This window comes from Micromys minutus, assembly GCF_963924665.1.
Source record: "Micromys minutus genome assembly, chromosome: 1".
Classification (NCBI taxonomy): domain Eukaryota; kingdom Metazoa; phylum Chordata; class Mammalia; order Rodentia; family Muridae; genus Micromys; species Micromys minutus.
In genome coordinates this window covers 200,429,949-200,454,606 of record NC_137969.1, presented here as the reverse complement: position 1 = coordinate 200,454,606, position 24,658 = coordinate 200,429,949, and the positions used below count along the sequence as shown (strand labels likewise).

At 38.2% G+C, this 24,658-nt stretch overlaps 1 protein-coding gene across 1 annotated transcript in view; it reads right to left on the bottom strand.

Annotated features, from left to right (window-relative positions):
* Nucleotides 1-2,188: 2,188 nt before the first annotated feature.
* The window catches only part of SRP54 (signal recognition particle 54), a 34,674-nt gene continuing 12,204 nt past the window's right edge, over nt 2,189-24,658 (bottom strand). The window contains exons 4-16 of the mRNA XM_080911448.1: nt 24,406-24,490; nt 21,946-22,050; nt 20,776-20,842; nt 20,638-20,695; nt 17,958-18,108; nt 16,463-16,611; nt 15,954-16,054; nt 14,716-14,802; nt 12,246-12,319; nt 11,776-11,884; nt 8,911-9,081; nt 6,570-6,665; nt 2,189-4,665 (exon numbers count right to left, since the gene is read on the bottom strand). Coding sequence (XP_080767574.1) covers nt 4,574-4,665; nt 6,570-6,665; nt 8,911-9,081; nt 11,776-11,884; nt 12,246-12,319; nt 14,716-14,802; nt 15,954-16,054; nt 16,463-16,611; nt 17,958-18,108; nt 20,638-20,695; nt 20,776-20,842; nt 21,946-22,050; nt 24,406-24,490 — 1,345 coding nt within the window. The 3' untranslated portion in view covers nt 2,189-4,573. The remainder of the gene's footprint in view (nt 4,666-6,569; nt 6,666-8,910; nt 9,082-11,775; nt 11,885-12,245; nt 12,320-14,715; nt 14,803-15,953; nt 16,055-16,462; nt 16,612-17,957; nt 18,109-20,637; nt 20,696-20,775; nt 20,843-21,945; nt 22,051-24,405; nt 24,491-24,658) is intronic.

The window sequence follows — 24,658 nt, the reverse complement described above, 5'->3', positions numbered from 1 at the left end:
AACCAGTATTGATAGATGCATTGTTTTAAGGCTAATAAAAATCCCTTAAGCAAAGTGAAGCTAACAGATATGTATATTCAACTGGAGAAAAAAATAAGTTGTAAAATATAACAAATACATGCTGGCTACACATAGGTAGCTACACACCTTCAATTCCAGCACTTGGGAGGCAAAAGCAGGCAGATCTGTTAAGCTCCATGCCAGCCTGGTCTACAAAGTGAGTTCCACAACAGTTGGGCTGTTACTCAGAGAAGCCTTCTCTAAAAACAGAACAAAAAACAAAACCAAAACAAACAAACAAACAAAAACAAAAAAAAACAAAAAAAAAAAATCTAAGTTGATTCCAGAAGCAGGCTGTGAGATTTCAAAAGCCTCTTCCCTTCCCCAATGTGTCACTATTCCTGCCTCCTCCTTGCAGAACAAGATGTGAGCTCTCAGCTGCACCTAGCTTTGCTCTACCATACATGGAGCATGTATGTGGCACACAGTCCTTGTGGGTAGCCAAATGTTCTCTAATTGTGCTGGAAATTATGCTTCATACTAAAACCCTAGCCAACTGACCCAAAAGTTAGTGCAGTCAGATCTTGGAGGAATATCTACAAGTGTCATTTTTACTAAGCCTATATAACTTAGCCATTTTCTAAATATTTGTCCTTGTACCTACAGATAGATTCCTGACCCCTCATCAAAGGAACTTGTCCTTACAACAGGTAGAGACTATTACAGAAACAACAATCAATTAAAACACAGAGTTGAGGCATCCAGTCCTGATGGCTACTTCTACAAAACATTCCACCACCTAAGGCTTAGTGAGTATTGCAAGAGTAGGTGGGCAGAGGATCAGGGAGTTGGCTGTATGACTATCTCCTAGAAATGTCAGACACCATACACATAAAATCTCACCAACATGGCTGCCTGAAAATGACCTGAGCAAGGACACCACCAACAGACATACCGACATGGACAAAGGAAAATCCTTGAGTCTCAACCTTACACAAAAACACAACAAGGCAACTAAGGAATGCTGAGAAGATAAGTCTTTCCCAGAGAAAAGCAAATCAATTGGTTATCAATAGCATATATTCAGCATTCAGAGCCTTAGGTGGTACAATGTAACATTATACAGACTGAGCAGATTATATTTATGTATTTAAGAATACACATCCACCTACCTCCACACATACACGTTATGTTACAATTAAAGAGAGACCATGAGGAGTTAGAGAAATGACTGAAGGAGCTGAAGGGGTTTGCAACCCCATAGAAAGAACAATAATATCAACCAACCAGACCCTACAGAGCTCCCAGAGACTAAACACCCACCAAAGACTACACATGGAGTGATCTATGGCTCCAGCCATATATGTAGCAGATGGCCTTGTCATCAATGAGAGAGGCCCTTGGTCCTGTGAAGGCTTAATGCCCCAATACAGGGGAATGCCAGGGCAGGGAGGTGAAAGGGAATGGCTGGGTGGATGGGGGAACACGCTCATAGAAGCAGGGGGAGGGGCGAATGGGAAACAGGGAAAGGGGATAACATCTGAAATGTAAATAAAGAAAATATCCAATAAAAGAAAAGGAAAATAAAAAAGAGAGTTCATGAATCTAAAAGAGTTTTGGGGAGAGTATATGGGAGAAAGGATATGAAGGAAGGATAAAAAAAAATGATGTTATATTATAATCTTAAAAAAATTAAAAATTAAATACATGGCTATCCACCTTTTTTAGCTTTGGAGTTTGTTGATATTTAATTCCTAATTTTATTTTATATGTAAATACTTTGTTTAAGGCAGCTAGGCTGTTTTATGCTTGCACATGTTTTAGCAACTTCATAATAAAATTTAACAATTTAGTGTTATACAATACTTGATGTATCTAGTGTCTCAAGTTGGGAAACTTGTCAGATCCTTAAAAGCTAAGAAACAAGATTTGAAGTTGTAAAAAATAAAGGGCAATTAGTTCAGGTTCACAAAAAAAAAAAAAGGATGAAAATTGGAAGCTGACTGTGATTACTATTCCTAGTTGTCAACTTGACCATATCTGGAATGGGCAATCCAAAAATAAAGGGCACATATGTGAGACTGGTTTAAGGTGGGTGAATCCACTTCTAGTGCAGACATTGGGGATGGAAAGACACATGACTTTGATCCAGATCTTGAGGTGGGAAGACACACACATTTATTTCAAACTTTAGGGCAGAAAGACATACCTTTAAAATGGACCATAGCTTCTGCTAGACGTCTAGAGAAGAACATAGAAGGTAGCTTTTGCTCCTTGCCTGCTTGTCCCTGGGGACCTTGCTAATACATCCACTCTTTCACTGGCATTGAAGCCTACTTCCTTGGCATTCCAGCATATACAGAAGACCAGCTGAGCCACCCAGTCTTTTGGGACTGATCAACTACTGATTCATTCCACAGTCTTGTGACTCTAAAAAACCCCTAGCAATATACTGAACTAAGGCATCATGGTCTTTAACTTTTTGTCACCATTTAGTTTCTGAAAAATAAAGTTCAAATTAGACATAAAAATGCAGAAGGCATTCAGGATGCTATGTTTAAAGGTTCATCTCATTATCTTTATTTAGTTAAAACAAAATATCCAGAAAGCAGAAATCACTAACACACATACCCAGAAAAGGTAGTGTGCATAGTTTAGTTACCATTTCTCTAGTTTCAGATTTCTATAGCTATACCTTGCTATGTCACTTTTGCAGAACACAAATTATGTAATTTTTCCATGGATACATACAATGCCCACTAGGGAAATCCTAGTCCTGTGCTAAACAACAATTCTTAGCTAAAACATCTGTCCCTTAGCAAAGCACAAAATCAGATGCACTTTTGGTTTTGAGACAGGTCTACATAACTTAGGCTGGCCTCCAACTCTGATCTTCCTACCTCAGCCTCTATTTAAATATTTATATTAATATTCTAATTAATATAATTCCTGTATTTAGGAGGCTAAAGCAGGAGATTTGTCATGAGTTCCAGGCCAGCCTGAGCCTTTTCCCCAAAACCAACCAAAGGTAGACATGGTAGCAATGTAGTCCCAGTACTTCTACAGCAAGATGGGAGGTAAAAAGAAGAACATCCCAAGAGCTTGAAAGCCAGCTAGCCTGGCTATATAAAACTCGAGGAGACCCTGTTTAAACAATGCAGAAGGCAAGGACTAGTGCCTGAGGCTGTCTTGAGTTCTAACAATGTGTAACCTAGCTTATACAAAAATGCACTCAAAACCACCCACACACACAAAGATTTCTCTTCCTCCCTTCCTTTCTTACCTCCCTCTCTCTCTGCCTCCCTTTCTTTCATTCTTTCTAGACCTGTGGCCAATGACGTGGCTCTACTGGTAAAGGCACTTGGTGCCAAGTGTGACTGAGCTGACTTTAATCCCTGGACCCACATGGTGAAATGAGAACTGGCGTCTACAAGTTGTCCTCTGAAACCCAACATGGTCACTTATGCTTTTAAACCCAGCACTCAGGAGGCAGAGGAAGGCAAAACTCTGTAAGTTTGAAGCCAGCCTGGTCTACATAGTGAGTTCCAAGGATAACCAGAGCTATAGTGAGATCATGACTCAAAGAAACAAAAATAAAAACAAACAAAACAAGAAAATAGGGAAAAAAAAAAGGTTGTTTTCTGACCTCCACACATGTGCTATGGCACTAGTGCTAACACATCTATTCCTTCACTGGAATTGAAACTCACTTATCTGAGATCCCAGGACAGACATACACAGCAAGAGTTATCAATAATCCAACCAATGTTGCCATAGCCTTATTATTTTTAATATGTAATACTGTAGCCTAATTATTTAATATTACTTTCCATTAGCAAATTTATGTATTATCAATTATCAAAACATCATTTTTCAATAGTAAGAAACATAAAAATGGTTTTAAAAACAATCAAGGACCAAAACACTCCAAAACATGTAAGAAATTTAACTTTGATACAAAACATCATACATTATGAACTGTAACCAAATTCTTGATTTCAATTTTAAATGGCAGAGCTAAAGTTTCTTGTAATAAAGTTATTTTATTCTAAAATAAATAACATTTTCTAATACTCATGATTAAATTATTCTACCATATCTCCCTTTAAATGTACCTGCTGGCTTTTTGTCTATTTTCTGGGTGGTATGCTGACCACATCAAACCATAAAGAAAGTTAACAAACCCTTTAACTTATCACTTGAAGTTTATTTTGTAGCACTTCTCTTCAATATCATGTAATTTACTGATCGCAACTGTTTATAAATGTGATGCTTGGCTTTTGAGACAATTAAAAACCTTTAAGTACTAAAATTTTACATCATGATTTGTTTAACTTAAGAAGTGTTGTGACGTTGAAAAGTAATGGATTTAAAGCAGAAATGATGACTTTCACAAAAACCAGGCACACCTTCCGAACCTCAGAAGGGAAGGAAGACAAGGAAAAGGGTGAGAGAAAAGAGTGAAGGCAAGACAGGCAAGAAAATTCTTCTTCCCCGTTTGCAAGAGGGAGAGAGGCTGAGGCCTCAGCAGATAACATAATCAATCATGTCTGTTTCTAGTAAGGAGGCGTCTTTACATGTTGTTGAATCCCATCATGCCTTTCATATTGCCAGCCGCACCCTGCTGAAACTGACGCATCATTGACTGAAGGCCGGCCATGCCACCTAGAGGGAGACAAGGAAGAAAGCATGTCATGACCCCGTAGACTGAACCAATTACAACTTTTGCCTAAGTACTTTAACCTTTAAAGTACTCAGCAATTAAGTCAGTAGCTTTTAAGGATATACAAAATTAAATGTGTATAAGTCACTTTATTTTTATCTAAGAACATGAGAAATGTGCTTCATGAAATTACCACGAGGAATAAAGAAAAACATAAAGAGATCTTGGAATAATCTTGTCTACAATCAAGAAGGCCAAACAGAACATATTTTCTGTCAAGACTAAGTCTTTTGGTAATTAGAATCAGTTTTGTAAAAACTGATCGGTGCACGGTAGGGGCTGTTTCAAAGGAGTAACAGAAAAAAGAAAAAAAGAACTGACCATTTGCTAAGCACTTACTATGTGAAATGTTTCACATATAGTAATTAGACCATTCACTTGTCATAATCTCTTGATGAATATTACCTACAAAGAAATATTACCTTCAAACGTTCCAAAAGGAAAGTAAGAAGTTTTAAGGGCTTTTCAAAGATTACACAGTAAAAATGGAATTAGAGTGCAAAATTTTGTGTGATTTCAAAAGTTCTATAAATACACCCAAATCTAAAATGGGGTTAAGGAAGAAGCATTAAGAAAAGATGACTAGTGCTGGGATGTAGACAGTTGGTAAAGTGTCTGTCCAATATGCATGCCCAAAGTTGTTCTGGGTTCAATACCCAGAATTTAAGACATACAGTCCCAGAGCTTGGGAGATAGAGGTGGGAAATCAAACTCCAGATCAAACTCAGATACATAACAACGTCCAGTAAGCCTGGACTATCTGCCATCCCATCTCAAAAGCAAAGATGATGAAACAGCTTGCCCCAAAGTCACACCTGATGGGCCAGACACAGTGGCAGAACCTTTAACACCAAAGGATTGGCCTTCATACCAATCCAGGGAGGGCAGTCAGGGCTATGTAGTGAGACCCTGTCTCAAACTCCCCCTCAAATCCCCAGGTAAATAAATAAAATAAATAACTTTTAAAACTAGGGAAAGGTTGAGCTTGGCAGATGGCTCCTTAGGTAGAGTCCCGACGCTAAAACACAAGCACGAGGACGCGCACTGCACATGCCCAGTGCACAGAAGCCGGGAAGGCGGCAGCGCTTCTACAATTCCAACCCTGGGCGGTGAGGACAAAGAGACATGTTGATCCTTGGAGCTTGGTGGCCAGCCAGGAGTCCAGCTGAGACACTATCTTTAAAAAGGAGGAGGGCAAGACACTTGGTCTGGTCTCCACAGAGGCTTATACTAGCACACACAAGCATACGCCACACATATGCACAGACGTACCATACAGGTGGCAGCAGAGGACAAAACAGAACCTCAGCTAATTCATAAACTACAGAGGTGGCTGAGTGAGTACGAGTGTTGGTCACTCAAGCTTATGACTCACGTTTAACTCCCAGAACCAACGCAGCAAGCTCTATGTAGCAGTATGCATCTGTAATCTCCATGCTCAGCAAGACAAAGTCCTGGGCCAGCTAGCTTGCTACACAGTGCAGCAACAACAAACAAAAGACACTGATTCTGCAAGAGGGCTCTAGAGTTCGTTCTTTGATCTCCACAGGAGCAATACAGCATGAGCACACACACTCAGGCCATATACACCACATTCGTGCGCAGGCATGCACACACTTACATGCACACACACACACACACACACACACACACACACAGGTTTTTCATACTGTTTCAAAACCTCTCCCTATCTAGAATGATTAGTGAGTTTGGATTCAGATGTTTCTCTCTCTTCAGCGACTTGTCTTTTAAACAGGTTTTATATATCACTAGAGAGCTTACCATTAAACTACAGCCCTTTATTAAATGAGTGTATATTACAACTGACCTAGAATTTTATATTTACCCATGTGATGAAGAACTCGTGGATCCATCATTTTGGCCATTTGTTGATTTAATTTTGCCATCTGTGACTGACTCACATTCTTAGACATATCACCACCTGATAAAACAAAACACTTAATTGGTATATGGTGTTGTTTAGAATATCATGCACAGTTTACTAATCTTTTTCTCAATTACATTTTTAAAAAAGAAAACCACAAGAAACTCTCGATAAAGGATCATTTCAAGGGCTTCTCACTGTTGTTACTGCATTAGCCCTGGCTGGCCTGGAACTCACTACAGAAGCCAGAATGGACAGAAACTCCCCCGGCCTCTGCTTCCTGAGTCATAATGGGATCAAAGGCATAAGCCATCACACTCGGCTAGAAGTATGTTCTTATAGCTGTGATTTTCCCCTGATATTTTTAGTTATAAATGTGATAAACCACTAGAAGCAAAACTGGACTGAGTGGTTACCAACAGGTCCAACAGAAATGCTTAATAGAAATCTGAAGTAGGGACCGTCCTTCTCTTCTCACTCGAGAGCCCTAGTGGTACACTATAGTATAACAACCAGCAGAAACTCGGCAGCCTCTGCTGGGTCCCATGGTGAGGCAGAAAAGCTACGAGGACCACCACATGGCAAGTACCAAATGATAAAGTAAGACAGCTTGGAATCTCCATGTGTGTGTTCAAAGAACTCCAAAAGAACAAATGGAACCACACGGGTATTTGTGCTCCTAGGTTGCCCTGAGTGTAGCCCTGCCTGACCATTCAGGAAAGAAATATCAATTACCTCAAATGATACAGTAGACCCAAGACCTTCTTCACTAATCAAGTGATACTTAAAATGGTTATTTATATAGTGTCTGTTTACCAAGTTATTTCATTAAAAAATCATAGTTGAATGCATAACTGGTTATCAGAAACACTTTATTCAGCACTGATAAGAGCAGATGCAGAGCCTTGTAGCCAAATATTCCTATTCAGCCCTAATTGGCTTTAAGCTTGAAAATATCCTCCTGCCTCCTGAAGACTGGGATTATAGGCACTGAGCACACTTGAAAATGGTAACTTTGGAAGGGAAATAGAGAACTAGAGAGCAAAGCATCTCAGAGCCTCAAGCATGCTAGCTGAGCACTCTACCTTTCAGATATACCTCCAGCCCTAAAAATAGAAATTTATTAGAAAATAGAAATGAAAATGAAAAAGTCAAATGAAAAACTTGGGACTATGTTTAGAGGTGAAAATCAAGTCTGTTAAGATGTCATTACAGAGCAATAGGGAGAAAGACCTGAGTGACTCCCAATGGAAATTCAACTTGGTAGACAAAGAAAGAAAATCTTTAACACATCAGAACTTGAAATGTACTTAAAAAAAAAAAAAAAAAAAAAAAAAAGTGACCATTAAACCAGAAACTACATTAGAAAACGTACTTTGGTGGCATACACTTTAATCCCAGCACTGGGGAGGCAGAGGCAGGCAGATCACAGTGAGTTCCAGGACAGCCAGGGCTGCACAGGCTACACAAGACAGGAAAAACCTTGTCTCAGAAAACAACAGACAAACAAAAAATATACTTAGTGTCTACTGTACTTCTATCAAAGAGGACAAAACTGATTCCATGGAATTGCCTAGAAACTGACCCTGCCGCACAAGCAGACAAGTCAATTTAAGGGTCTACCTAGAGGCAGGAAGACACACAGCTGAAAGAGTGGGATCGAATGGGTGAACAGAGCACACGTGTGTGTAACATACATCGTGCTTATTTTGCCTGTGGTGGTCTGGCTGGTTCTAGGTTTGCAGCCCTGGCTGGAGTAGGAGTCACTAGTGATCGGGGCTGGCAACATTCCTGATGCTTCTCTTGTCTCAAGAACTCTCAGAATACAAACATGAGATACCCAACCTAGTTAGTTGGTATATTCTGAGGAATGTTTGGCAATATGGGAAAATAATCAGTGGTTGTATCAACTGTTGTCTCCAATAGGATTCATGGAATTCTCTGAGGAAAAGGAAAAGAGTTCAGTTTTTTTTATACTCTAATGTTTTTTAAATACTCTATGTATGTTGATAAAAATAGTTTTTCAATATTAATGTCTACCATCTTGATTCTAAAGAGATAAATCATATATCACATGATAAATCATGGTAGTACTTGACTTTAACAATGAGTTCAGGTTATCGTTTCTTTCTTTTTTAGTGCTGGGACAGAACCCAGGGACCCAGACAGGCCCTACCACAGAGCTAAGCCCCAACCCCTACAACAGGAAATTCAGCAGTAACTTTTTCAGAATAAGACTACTAGGCTTTAATATTTTGTTTCTTAACTTTGTTCTTTTAGGTGATTCTGTTTCCCCTCTCACCTTTGAAAAGTCCTTTGATACCTCCCATCTTTTTGACCATCTGTGCAAACTTGGTATACTGGGTCAGAAGTTCTTGAACATCTCTTGTTGACACACCTGATCCCCGCGCAACTCTTTGGATTCTGCCTGGTTGCTTACTAAAAACCTTGGCACCATCTGTACTGTCCAGTTCTGAAAACAAAGACAAATAATTTCATCACATAAAATTATCATTCATTATCACAGTAGCCACACACTCTGCCTCTGTCCTAAAAATAGAAGCATATTTATTAGAAAATAGAAATAAAGCCAATCTTGAACTTGGGACCAAACAAGGAAGAAGTGACTCACAAAGACAATTCAAATGGGCAATATAAAACTTCAGGGGTTTTTACAGATGCCTTTTCATTTATTTTTATGTTTTACATACAACAAGGTCTCATATATCCCTAGCTAGACTCAAAATCTCTACTAAGTTAAGGTTGACCCTGAACTTTAGATCCTCCTGCTTCCATCTCTTGAGGGCTGGGATTACAGGTGTTTGATACTAGACCCTGTTTACTGGGCTCTAATGGAGAGATTCCTGCATGCTAGGCAAGCTCTCTACCAACTGAGTGTGTGTGTGTGTGTGTGTGTGTGTGTGTGTGTGTGTGTGACATACATGTGTGTTCAGATGTGTACTTTCCAAATTTATCTGTTGGCATAGGATCTCTCTGTGAATGTTAAGCTTGGTGTTTTGGATAGGCTGATTGGCCAGCAAGCTCCTACGATCTACCTGTTTCCATAACTCAGCAGAAGGGTTAGGGGAATACAACCATGCCTAAATTCTGAACGTGGATTCTGAGGATTTGAAATTCTGCCCTCTTGCTTCATAGCAAATATTCTCACTCCATAAGCCATCTTCCCAGCTTGTTTTATCTTATAGAGATAAAATTTCATTTCTCTGTATGTTATAAGAACAACATACATATAAATGGCAAACCACAAAACAGATTTAATAAATCCCAGGATTCATGAGGTAGGAGGATCACTGTAAGTTTGAATGCAGTTTGGACTACATAGCAACTTCCAGCAGATAGGGCTATATAGTAAGACCTGGCTTTAAAAGACATCTGAGGACTTCTGAAATTCTATACGTCTGTCATGCTGTATTTTACATGTCCATTCTTTCTTTGTCCTTCACATATCACAACATAACATAGTTCAAAAACAGAACAGAAGCACTCCTTCATCCTATCCTAGATAGCTGCCAACTTCTATTTCACATTGAGACTTCATAAGCAAGACGAGGCTCTATGTGTAATTAATGAGGAAATTCTAGGATTCCCTATAATGGAGAAGTTACACTGGTAATATTCTAATCTTTTATAGTAACTCCAGAGTCCTCTTTAGCTTTTTGATCATTTGAAATATAAGGTGGAGTTCTGCCCCTGCTTGTATACAATGTAAGGAACAAGGTGGACTTCAGTTCAGATATCGACCTTGAGCTACACTCAGTAGCACATGCATTCAGAAAGTTGAGACAAAAGGATTAAAAATTCTAGGCCAGTGAGGTTAAACAGTAAACCTTGCCTCAAAAGAGACAAAAAGGAGTGTGAAAAAGAAATTTTCTATAGTGTTACTGTCTCAAAAACAATAATAACACAAACAAAAATAAACCTAACCCAAACAAATAAACAAAACAAAATAAACCCAAAAATGCAGACATAACAGAAAGCGCGTCTCAGTCTCTTTCTCATTATGTCTCAGGTTGGCCTCTCGGGTGACTGGATCATGAGCTGTGGTAAGTCTCTTCCAACGCTCTCCTTACCACATCCCTAGCATCCCTTAATGAGCAGTCCAGATGGCTTAGTAGACACAGGTGTTTGTTGCCAAGCCCTGAAATTGACTCGGGAGAGAACCAACTTCCCAAAGATGTTCCCTGACCTCCACACATGTATACCAAGTCCCTCTACCCCATGCAGTAAGTATCTACGTTTTTAAACTGAGAATCAGGGTGGTGGGGAAGCTGGGCAGTGGGCATATGTATGACTTTATCACAGCACTTGGGAGGCAGAGGGAAGCAAATCTCTGGTCTCTGGCCAGCCTGGTATATAAAGTCAGTTTCTAGGTCAGCTAGAAATACATAGAGAAACTTATCTCAATAAAATAAAACCAGGGTGGGGAAGTAGCTCTGAGATTAAAAGCACCGGCTCATTTTCCAGAAGACTAGGGTTTGTTTATTTATAAATAGATTTTCTAGAAAGATGTATTTATGTATATGAGTGTTTTGTCTGTACGTACATTTGCTCACCAGAAGAGGGTATTGGATCCCATGGGACTATTACAGTTATACAGCCTCCATCTGGGTGCTGGGAATTGAACATAAGAGCTATGAAAGAGCTTCCAGTGCTCTTAATTGCTAAGCCATCCCATCACTCTAGTCCCTGATTATTTTTGAGACTGGATGTCATTATGCCTCTCTGATTAGTCTAGAATTTACTATGTAAGCCAGGCTAGGCTCAAATAGACCTACCTCCTCTGCCTCTCAAATGCCTGGATTAAAGGAGTGTACAGAGACACCTAGCCAACATTTATTTCTTCTAAGCCCAGGATTCTCTCAAAATTGACTGTAACTTTCCCTATTTATTTGTATCCACATAATGAAAACATACAACTCTTTCTTCAGAACTCATTTAAACAAGTGTTATACTTCACATTTCTCTCAATGACAAATCAGCCCAATGATCACAACCCCTTAAGTCAGAGCTTACAAGTTATTCTACATCTATCTAAAAAGAATCTTTTGGTCTAAGTTTCTTCCATCTTGCCAACAAGAAAATAACGACACTCAGAACTTGCTAATGATCAGAATACTGCCCCGAAGTCAAATCATCCTTTTTTTACCTTGATCGTTCATACTGTCCATTATAGTCATCAGTTTCTTTAGCCTTGCCATTGACTCTTGCTCATTTCCTTTACTCATAAAATCTGTGCCAAAACCAGGAATCATCCCCTAAAACAGATGTAAACATAGTCCTAATATTGCTTAAAATGTGAATACTTAAAATATACTAACAACTTAAAAACAAATTCCTAAATGGTCCATTTTATTCAATGATTAATATAAGTATATCTGTTCTTAGATATTAGAATTAAAAAAACAGTACATCAAATAGACTCATGAAAATGTCGTAACAAAACCCCATTATTTTACAAAATTGGTATATGCTAATAAGGCGGGTGGCTCTCATAGCCATGCCTGCTGCTTTGCAGTCAATTAAACTTGCTTTTTTTTTTTTTTTTTTTTTTGTAAAAATAAAGATGAACACAAAATAGTATAAAGATATTTTTAGAAATAATTAAGGGTAACTAACCAAGATTTGACTGAATGGGCCCATTTTCATAATATTCTGAAACTGTTCATACATGTCTCGCAGTGTAAACTGACCTGAAATGCAATATAAAAAATTCATATATAGTAGCAAGCATGAATTCATCTACAGCATACTATGCAATCAGCAAACATTCACTCCACAGACACTGGTGGAGGCATGGATGGATGCTATATATAAGGAGTAGTAGGCATATGGTTAGACTGTACCACAGAGAAGCCTACTATTCTAGCACATTAGATAAATATATACAATCAACAGAAACTCATCCTATGAGTTTTAGGACAACCTAGGACAACACAGGGAGCTTCAGGGCAGCTAGGGCTATATAGAGTCCCTATCTGAAAAAAAAAGTTACACATGACTTCATTGGTTAGGAAAATATTCCTCTGGTGGGCATAGTGGCTCACAATGTATCTGCTATAATCAGGGGGCCGAGAAAAGAAGATTCCAAGTCCGTAGCCATTCAGGGTTAGAAAGGAAGATTTTGTCCCAAAAACAAAACAAATTACGTGGGTTGGTCAGATGGCTCAGTGGATAAGGGTACTTGCCTTGCCACTTGTTGACCTGAGTTTAATCCTGGAAACCATAAAAAGGTAGAAGTACAGAGCTCATTTCAGTTGTTCTTTGATCTGTGTACACTTGCCACAGGATGCTCACTCACACACATACCACACACATAGTGATGATGATGATGATGATGATAAATTAAGGGAGAAATTGTGCTGTGAAATAAGCTGATTGGGGGTAATGGACACTATAGAATTCTGAAGAAAGCCTGGGCTGGAGAGATGGTTCAGTGAGTAAGAGGCTTGCAGTTCTGCTGAAAGGATCCTTGTTTAGATCCTAGCATCCACTGGCCATTCATAAAGAAGTGGGACCAGCTAGATGGTTCAGTGGTATAGGTGTTTGCCACCAAACCTGATAAGTTGAGTTTGATCCCAGAATCCACATGTACATTCATATGCACACACGTGAAAATTTTTCTTGTAAACCAAACTAAGTGATCACTGAACAGAAAGTCTATGCAATAAAACAAAGTGAAAACTTTAAAAGTAGAAAAATCAAGTAACACTGTCAAGTGTCAGCTGGAGAACAATGGGACAATAATTATATTTGGAAAGTAAGTAGAGCTTGGTAACCTCAAAATGAGCAGAATATTAGGAATTAAACAAAAACACTGCAGATATCTAAGGAGTCAGAAGTCAGAGAGTAGACAATGTACAGTAACACTGAAGCAGAAGGAGGCTACTGCTTCAAGACAGAAAGACCTGGCATGATACCCTTAAATCCCAGAACCTCTGAGGCAGAGGCAGGGGAGTATGAGTCCAGCCTAGTCTACATAGCAAGCTCCAAGACTCTATTCTCAAAACAAAACAAATCAACAAAGAATGACAGAAGATAGGGAAATCAGGCAATGAAGGATAAATTCAGCCACAGAATCCATATCTACTAAGGACCAATGTGTCAGACACTGAGCAAGGTACTGTGAAGATGAAAGATGAACACAGTGATGAACCTTATCTTCACCTTCAAGCAGGAAGGTGGGTATCACATGACTGTGATGAGTGACAACAAAAATTATAGAGACAAAGGAACATGCGTCACAGACTTCGAGGAATCAGGTAGGACATGTTGTTAGGAGAGATCAAGATGTGAGAATATGAAAGTTCAGCAGGCTGGCTCAAAATGCTAAATATAGCAGTGTCAAAACCTTATGCAGAAGACCAGACATAATGACATCCTTTACAAGTACTTGAAGGGAAATGGGAAGCTGGTGGTGAATTCTAGATCTATGGACTCAGCCAGGCACACACCTATAACTCCATCATTCCAGAGGCGGAGCAAAGGGATCCCAGCTCAAGGATAGTCTGGATGAGGTCTGAATGGTAACGGTCCTCACAGGCTCACATATTTGAATACTTGGTTCCCAGTAGGAAGGCTGTTAAGGATGGTTAGAAGGTGTGGCCTTGTTGGAAAACTGTCACTGAATGGGCTTCCAGGTTTTAAAAGTCCATGCCATTCCCAGTCTTGTTCTCTTGCTACAAAACGGTTCTCAAATTAGCCCTGGCTGTCCTGGAACTCACTCTGCTGATCAGGCTGGCCTTGAACTCAGAGATCCACCTGCCTGTCTCCCAAGTGCTGGAATTAAGGCATGTGCCACCACTGCCTGACTTACAATTTTTTTGAAAGAAAAAAAAAAAGAAAAGGAAATCAAGGTTAAGTATGGTAGTGAATTCCTTTACCCCAAGTAGAAGCAAGAAGATCAAAAGCCCCAGGCCAGCCTAGCTATAACAGAACCCAATGGGTTGGGAGGTCGACTAGCAGTAAAGCACTTGCCTAGCATGTGCAAAGTCCTGATTCACTCCTAAGCACCATGAAAAAAAAAGAAGAAAAAACAAAGTAAAAACCCCCAAAATTGAGACCAAGTGCCTTTTTGGTACAAATATACCATGCTTCAGCTTCTCTATAAGTGCCTCGTTATCATCCAACTTCAACTCATTGACTTTATCAATCAGTCCTTCAATGTCACCCATTCCTGTAAGATACCAAAGAGAGAAGTGAACAGATGACAGTATGCTCACCTTTACATCATTAAAATACACGCACATGTAATAGTTCTGCCAGTTTGGTTAAGTACTCCTACTGCATTTTATGTGAAAAGAACTGAAGCTAAGAAGGTTAAAGACATAAATCAGGGAAGACAGCCTAAGCTAACCTTCTAATTCTGTGTTCCCTAACTATATCACTTTAAGACAACAGAGAGGTTCTACTATTATTACAACCTCTATTACTACAACTATACTTTCTACACTGTGTGCTCAAACTCTTCTAAAAAGCTCTGTATCTAATAACTCATGTTTCCCTGCTAGCCATAGCAAAAAAGAGTTTAGAGGGCTGGGGATGCAGCTCAATAGCACATGCAAGGCCCTGGTCTTAATCCCCAGCACTTTAAGTTAGAATAAATCACAAAAGGAAATTACGTTTTTAAGATAGTAAGCACAGGACTAAAGCCCTAATTTGTTCTAAGGCCCGCACTATCTCAGAGACTGTCCCATACACTCTCAGAGACTGTCCCATATACTTAGACCCGCACTATCTCAGAGACTGTCCCATATACTTAGACCCGCACTATCTCAGAGTCTGTCCCAATACTTAGACCCGCACTATCTCAGAGACTGTCCCATACTTAGACCCGCACTATCTCAGAGACTGTCCCATACACTTAGACCCACACTATCTCAGAGACTGTCTCATATACTTAGACCCGCACTATCTCAGAGACTGTCCCATATACTTAGACCCGCACTATCTCAGAGTCTGTCCCAATACTTAGACCCGCACTATCTCAGAGACTGTCCCATACTTAGACCCGCACTATCTTAGAGACTGTCCCATACACTTAGACCCGCACTATCTCAGAGACTGTCCCATACACTTAGACCCACACTATCTCAGAGACTGTCTCATATACTTAGACCCGCACTATCTCAGAGACTGTCCCATACTTAGACCCGCACTATCTTAGAGACTGTCCCATACACTTAGACCCGCACTATCTCAGAGACTGTCCCATACTTAGACCTGCACTATCTCAGAGACTGTTCCAATACTTAGACCGGCACTATCTTAGAGACTGTCCCATACACTTAGACTCATACTATCTCAGAGATTGTTCCCTACACTTACCAAGAAGTTTGCTGATGAAAGGCTGTGTTTTGAAAGGTTCAAAGTCATCTATATGCTCCCCTGTACCAATGAAAATAATTGGACTTTTGGTGGCAGCAACTCTACAGAGAAAAAAATAAAATAAAAAATAACCTCAAAATAGAAAACAAAATTTTTAAAGAGAATAGACAAAATGTATAAAATTAAAGTTTCTTTTCACTAGTTAGACCTATACCAAATGGGCTCCAAGGTTCTTTTTGTACTTAAATCTCTTTTAAGGATTCTGTCACTTTCATTACTATAATGTTTTTAAAAACAGAATAAGAAACACACACACGCACACACACACGCGCACACACACACACACACACACACACACGCGCACACACACGCACACACACACGCGCACACACACACACACACACACACACACACACACACGACATGTGATCCTAAGGCATAAAACAAATGATTTATAGGGCAAAGGGATTAGCAACAGCCACAACAGTGAAACTTCAACTGATACTCACGCACTGAGAGCACCACCTCCTTTTGCATGACCGTCAAGTTTTGTCACTATTACTGAAGCTACATCTACTTTATCTTTAAAGGCCTTTGCCTGGGCCTCACAAGCCTGTCCAATGGATGCATCCATCACATAAACAATGTTATCAGGTTGCTAGAAAGAGTAAATAAAAAGACATGTTTTTACCAGTGTTACAAAGAGGTCACCATGAGCTTGCATACAATCAATGCTCACTATCAATGTTGAATCAGTAAGTGCTGACTGAGGGAGCAGCATAAATTAAGTGAATATAGGTCTTGACCAAGAAATAAATAGGGAAAACTTTGTGCTCATGATACAGAGAAGAAACTATGGCAACCTCTTTGCAAATTATTTTGAGTTGAGATCTAAATGAAGAAAAAAAGGCTGAACCTTTAATTCTAGTACCTGGGAGACAGAGACAGGCAGACAGCATAGTCTATCTATAGGCTGAGGCTAGCATAGTCTAAAGAGAACCAGTTCCAGAACAACCAAGGGTACAAAGAGAAACCCTGTCTCAAAAAAAAAAAAAAAAAAAAAAGTCAAAATGACAGTATCACTAAAAAGACACTAATTAGCACAAATCACCAACCAAAGAATAAGGTATGCAACAGGTGTTCAACTGCTCCTTATTGCTACATTATTTCCATCATAATTTTATTTTTGTTTTTTTGAGACTGAGTGTGGTTTGAATAAAAAATGGTCTCAACAGCCCCCTATACTGAATGCCCAGTATTAGGGAATGGTGCTATTGAGAAGGATTAGAAGGTATGGCTGTTTTGAAATGGGTGTAGCCTTGCTGGAGCAAGTGTGTCACTAGGGGTGGGCCTGAGGTTTCAAAAGCCAAAGCTAGGCCCAGTGGCTCTCTCTTCTGCCTACAGATCTGGATGCAGAGCTCTTAGCTACTTCTCCAGCACAATGTCTGTCTGTGTGCCACCATGATGTTAACAGACTAAACCTCTGAAACCGTAAGCAAGATCTACTAAGTGTTTCTTTTATAGGAGCTGCCTTGGTCTTGTCTCTTTCACAGCAACAGAACAATGAACACACAAGTCTCACTATGTAGCCTTGGTTGGCCTAGAAGGTGAGATAACATAGAATAGGTTGACCTTAAACTCAGAGATCAACCTGTGTTTCTCAAGTACTGGGATAAAAGGAATGTGCCACTACACCTAGCTCCATCTTTTAAGAGCTTAAAGGAAACACTAAATGAAAATACTAATGTTCCATTTTGAAAAAAAATCTTTAAAATTACTGTTACTACTGAATTAAAGTAACAAGGAGAAACCCAACAAATTTAAGAGTAATTCTTAATTTTTCAGTATTACTTTTTCTATGCTGGTGACAGTAGTTCTTTATCACTTAGTGATAGTAGCTGTCTTACAGGTAAGGAATCATTTATATTCATAAACTCAATCAGGTTTCATAGGTAAATTGAAGTTCCTATGGTGTTAAAATGTGTTCCATGGAAAGCTACTTACTATAGCATTAGAAACTTGAAGCATTTCTTCAAACAAAGAGTCTTCTTGTTTATGACGACCACTTGTATCAACAATAATTATTTCAAAATTTTCATTTTTGAATTTCTCCACTCCTTCGGAAGCAATGATGACAGGATCCATTTCAGTATAGCTATTTAAGATGAACGAACGATTTAACAACATCACGACGATAAAACATTCAATACTATTTACTCGGAAAGTGTCAGTTTACTTTTAATCTATTGTGTAAAAGTGAAAATATTATAGTTTTGATTTAGAAGAAATTACTAATAAGTAATAAATACAGAAGCCCATTTCTCTGGTATCATGAGGTACCAATGAACTTTTCCTACCGAAGTCTGCATAACTACTGTAGGTTTTTTCTGAATTGTTTCCTTAAACATTTTTTAATATTTTCTTTAGTAAATGAAATCATGTTAGAAAGCATATTATACCTGCTTTCCCATTTAACAACCTTTTGTTATAATTTTATGAAGTTATTAAATGCTCCTGTGAAATATATTTTTAGGTTATATAGTATTCCACCAGATGACATCATCATTTACTCTGTGCATTGCTGCTGGACATTTATGGGTTTTTTTCTGGTACGTTAGTATTAAAACAAACATGAACCAAAACAAATACTTCCCTAAAAAAGTCAAAACAAACAAACAAACAAAAAACCAAGGGCATGGGCTGGAGAGATAGCATAGCACTTAAGAACACTGGCTGCTTTTGCAATGTTTAGTTCGCAGTACCCACAAAGATGGGCTCATAACCACCTTAACTCTAGTTCCAAGTGACACAATGTCCTCCTCTATCCTCCAATGGGACCAGGCAGGCACACACAGGGTAGACATATATACAGGTAAAACACCCATACATAAATAAATTGACAGTTATTGCCATTACTATAGCAATCAATCAATCATTTTTTGAGATAATATCTCACCACGTAGCCCCAGCTAAGCTGGTACTAGCTATATAGTTCTGGGTAGTCTTGAACTTGTAATTGTCACCTCACCTCAGCATCATAAGTACTGAAATTATAGCTATAACTAAAATTTGTAATTTTATAAGGAAACAGGATCAAAGATCTTCATAGAAAGTGACAAGGACTACATATATACAGATAGCAGGCTTCCAAAAAGATTGAAGTAATTATTTTTAAGAGGGCCTTTAAAGGGGATATTGTTATAAGAAACAATACAGCGAAGTATACCACTGCATCCATTCCTTTTATTAGGTGCATTTCCTTATTCATCTTCTATAAATGTATACACATGAATAAACCATGGTGCACCTGAGGAGTCACAGGGCAACTTGAAGGAGAAGGTTCTCTTTCCACCATCAAGGTCTTGGGGATTACACTCAAGTTACCAGTGTTGGTGACAAGTGACTCTACCTGCTGAGCCTGCTCACTAATCCCCACTATATTCATCTTCTTCTTTATTTTTTAATTATACATAAGTCCACTGTATAATTAAAACATTATACAGTGTTTTATAACACACCAGAAGAGGACATCAGATCCCATTCCAGATGGTTGTGAGCCACCATGTGCTTGCTGGGAATTAAACTCAGGACCTCTGGAGGAGCAGTCCGTGCTCTTAACCACTGAGCCATCTCCACAGTGCCCTACTATATTCATTTTAATGAGCATTCTTTTGAAGACAGGAAGTTGTTTAGTCTTTTGCTTTGCTTTAGTGTAATTAGGTATTAAACTCAGGGCCTTGTATATCCTAGGCAAGTACTATATCTATAAGCTACATGCCCAGTCTCTCCTTTGATGAGTTTTGACAAATGTATACACACTCCTTATATCCATTACAGTAGGACTCAAGGTACAAAGCTGTGCTGGCTAGTTTTATGTCAACTTGACACAAACTACAGTTATCTAATAGTAAATAACCTCAATTTAAAAAATGCTTCCAGAAGAACCATGTGAAGCAAGTTAGTAACCAGCATCCCTCCATGGCCTCTACATCAGCTTCTGCGTCCAGGTTCCTGTCTTGTTGGGGGGTCCTGTTCCAGTTTCCTTCAATGATGAACTATGGTATGGAAGTGTAGGCCAGGTAAACCTTTCCTCCAAAGTTGTTTCTGGCCATGGTGTTTTGCTGTGGCAATAGGAACACTAAGACAGCTGTTAAATAATCATTTTAATCTGGAGTAACCTTTCTTCCTTATAAACATATGGTTGGTAGATGATAATAAAACAGCACTAACAGTGCTAATTAGATATGTCAATATGTACTTCATTTTTAGTTTTTTAAAGATAAAAATTTTATTTATAGGTGTGTGTCTGTGTGTGTGCATGCACACAAGTAGGCGTATTCATACACTGAGGTGGCACAATACTCATGTGGAGGTCAAAGGGTAATGCCCTGAAGTTGGTTCTCTCCTTCTACCATGTTTCTATGGTCAAACTCAGGTTGTCAGGCCCCTACTTTCATTTTTAATATTTTTGTACTACACAATTTATAATCCCTAGCATCTCTGAATAGGTATGCGTCTAATGTCTTTTAAGAAAAAAAGGAATCCATGGATGGTGGCACACATCATGTGATCATAGCACTCAGAAGACTGAGACAAAAGAATCGAAAGCCAGAGGCCAGCCTGGTCTACTGAAGTTTTCCAGGTCAGACTAAACTAAAACTGACCAAAGCAGACGGTAACCCACCTTCCATAGAATGGAATTCTTGCTTTGGTGGCATTCTGTTTTAGCTGGTCAAAGGCTCCTAAAAGAGAAAGAGGTAATGAGGCCTCAAATATGACAACAGAAATTACAGAAAACAGATTTTAAATTTCAACACACTACCTGCTCTGAATGTATCTGCACATATCAAACAGGTCTTCCAACCTTTCCTCTGGTAATAATATGCTAACTGGGAAAGGAAGATTCAAAAAAAGTATCAGAAAACATAATAAATCATTTTATATACAACTTCACTGTTTAATCTTATTTATCTAAGGAGTAAAGTAAAACTTCATAATTCTCTTGAATGTAATATAAAATATTGAAGAACAGCAAAATCTCTTAAGAGTTTAAATTGTCATTCAATGACTATAAGATGAAAAGCAACTATAATCACTGTTAAAATGTTAATTTGTAATGTTAAGGGGTAAAATAATTAATACCATCCTTTAAAAATAACCATTACCCCTGACCTTAAACTATACCATAGCTAAAGTTTGTTTGTGAAGGAAAACAAAACAAACAAACAAACAAACAACAACAACAAACCTAGCAACTAAGTTTGGGAACCAAATTATAGAGAAAATACAATAAGATGATTAAAAAAAAAACAATGTAAAAATATGTAAGATAAAAGGCCATATCATAAACAGTGGAACATGCAAAGGAGAGTTTTGTGTTGAAACAAAATATATTTCCTGTGTTTTCATCAGTTAAAAAAAAAAGAATCATTGTGTATACCAGAGCCCTAACCCCCACCCCCCACATAACCTCTTTTCCATCAAGTAGCCCTGCCTAGGCCAGAGTAAATACAAGACAGGGTGGCCTCAACACATAAAGACCCATCAGCCTCTTACTCTACTATATCTGGCCATACTTACTCTTTAAGGACAGAAATTGCTTTTTGTTTCAAAAGAAACCAGAATTAACATTGCTCTTCATTGATTTTTTTGTTTTTGGTTTGGTTTGGTTTTTTTTGAGATGGTCTCCTAAAGCTAAGGCTCACCTCAAACTCACTATGTAGCTGAGGATTCCTTCAATTCTCAATCTCCCCACCTCCATAAGTGGCTCCAACTATAATCATGCATTACCACACCTGGTGTAGACTGACATTCTAACTAATGTCATAAGAAACTACAGGATTCTATGGTCTTTTTCCTATAAAATTATGACAAAAGCAGAAAAGATACACCAAGTAACAAAACTGTAAAACAACCTATGTCTTGGCTTTAAAATCAAACTTTATTTATACAAATATATCTTCCATCTGACTTTTCGTTGAAGAATGTTTACCTTTGAACACGTTGTCGTTTTACCACTCCCTTGCAATCCAACAAACATGATCACATTTTGCTTTCCCTTAGTCGGTGTCCACGCTTTAACTCCAGGGTCTACAAGCTATACACCAGAAAAAAAAAAAAAAAAAAATCAGACTAACATGTGGCATTCAAAAATCCCCTTCTCTGACATTTAATTTATAAATGTCAAGCTAAGGATGTTTTAATTTTTATTGAAGCCACCGTAATCCCAACATTCTGAGGCAACTCTAGCAGTCCCCTTTGTGCAGAGTGAAATTTAAGAGTTTTATCAAATATTGCATAGATGCCAAACTCAAGCCTTTCCTGACAAAATGTGTTCACCTTGACACCCTAAGTTCAGTCCCCAGGAGCCACATGGTAGAGAGAAACAGCCAACTCCCTCTAGTTGTCAAACATGATACATACTTGCCAGACACACAAGCACACACAAACACACACACATACACACACTACATAAATGTAATTTATGAAATTTCTTATAATATATGAAGTTGAAACTACCTAAAATATTTTATTAGCTTATAAACATTTATATTACTCAAATATTATCATACCAGCAGAAATCTATATAATGAGATATTTTATTATTCTTTTCTCATATAACACACTTCAAATCCAGCTAGTATATACTTTTTAAATGTCTTTCCTCTTAAATTAAGATAAGAAAAATGTTTATGTTCACATAAAATTTTAGCTTTATTTATTTTTTTTTACCAGCTACAATATTGTCAGTTATTTTCCTTAAAATGACAGGTTCACTTCATTTTGGGGGGGAAAAATCTGCCAAATTAGGTCCAGGTCAGAAATAACTAGAGTATATGCTTCTGTTCATTTATATAAAATAGTATTCTATGCAAGCAGGAGTGACCTCAAGTCATAGTTGCAACTGAACTGACTTCTCAAGAGGATTAAGAAACGTGAGTACAGCACAGACAGAACTTTACCTTTACTTCCCATTTCATCCACAGAAGCTTAAAACGATATACTCATAGTCAACCGTCACAATTTAATATAACTTATAATATCTACTGTTTGTTTATGGATTTAAGTGAAAGCTGGCATTTTAAGTGTTTGCTGGTAAAGTCCCTAGTCACTAATAATTTAGTTGGTATTTCTGTCTTTTTGTTTATTTTTTCAGACAAAAAATAAATACCAACTATTTATTTTTCAGTGCCTCATTTTGTAGCTCGGCTGGCCTTAAACTCAGAGATCCATCTGCCTGTCTTCCTGTTTCAGAGTGTAGAATAAAGTAGATAGGTTTAAAATTATTCTTAAAATATATGTAAAAATAAGACATCTAGATATCTATTTTATGCCATGAGGTATAAAGAATGGAGGTGAACATAGAAAGACCTAGACGGAAGTAATAGGATTAAGGAAGGATATGTGCTCCCACAGTCAGCTGGTATCCATGAGTCATGCTAGCAGGCTGTCAGGCTGAGTAAATCACAGTAAAAAGGTAAAGAGGGCAAGTCAGAGATGCAGTTCAAAGACAGAGCATGTGCTTGTCATGGGTGAGGTCCAGGTTCAACCCCCAGCAGGACACAGCAGAGTAAATAATGTTCTAATCTTACTATCGAAGAGTCTTGACTTTACTTTGTATACTCACCATTGCTCTAGACTGTAAGCTTCTGAGATAAAAACCAGTACTTGGCTGTCCACAGTACTTGGCATACTGCCCAGAATAAAGTAGATACCCAACAAATACTTCCCAGTCAAGTTCCAGAGTTGATAATTCTTACAAAAGACCTAAACTTACTTTCCAGCACCTACATCAGGTACCAACCACTTGTAACTCCAGCTCCAGGGAAATCCAGTCTTTAACATTCACAGGCACTAGAAATCACATGCACATATCCACAGACACACAAAAATATTTTTTCAAACAACTTCTGCTTTTATTTTTGTTATTCATTTTTATATTATTCATTTCATGCGTGTTTTGCCTACATGTATGTATGTACCATGTGGTACCTGTGGTGATCAAAAGGGGACATCAGATCCTCTGGAACTGGATTGTGAATGGTTGTGAATCACCATGTGGATGCTAGGAATTGAACCTGGGTCCTCTGCAAGAGCAACAAGTGATCTTAACTGCTCAGTTATTACTCCAAGCCCACATACAAATATTTTTTAAAAATAGCCCACTTTGAGAAAAGTTAACAGCCCTTCCATTTATTTCCTAACTTTTGTTTCTGTGTGTATGTATATCTGTCTGTGCTTATGTCCCATGGCACACATGTGGAAGTCAGGGAACTGTTACTGGAGTCAGGAATGAGTTCAGGTTATTAGTTTTAGCAACAGACACCTTTACCAGAGCAGCATCTTGACAGCTCAAATTTATATTTCAATACAGACCAATTGTCCATAAAATACAATTTAGAAGGGACTCAAGCACCAAGTCGATGGACTCATAATCTTGATACACCTTTACCTTTACAAGTTCTTTAAATACAGCATGCTGAATCATTTTTCTTTTGTTTAGACCAGATGCCATCTCTTCAAGATCAATTGCAGACCTTAACAATGGTGAAAATTGGGATAAGAAAAGCCAGTTAAAATAATCTCAAAGTACTTCTATCCTACAGAATGTAAGCATATTCAATTATTTATATTAATTAGCATTCAAATAATTATTATAGATTTATAAGATTATACCACAAAAAAGTTATACTATAAAAACTAGA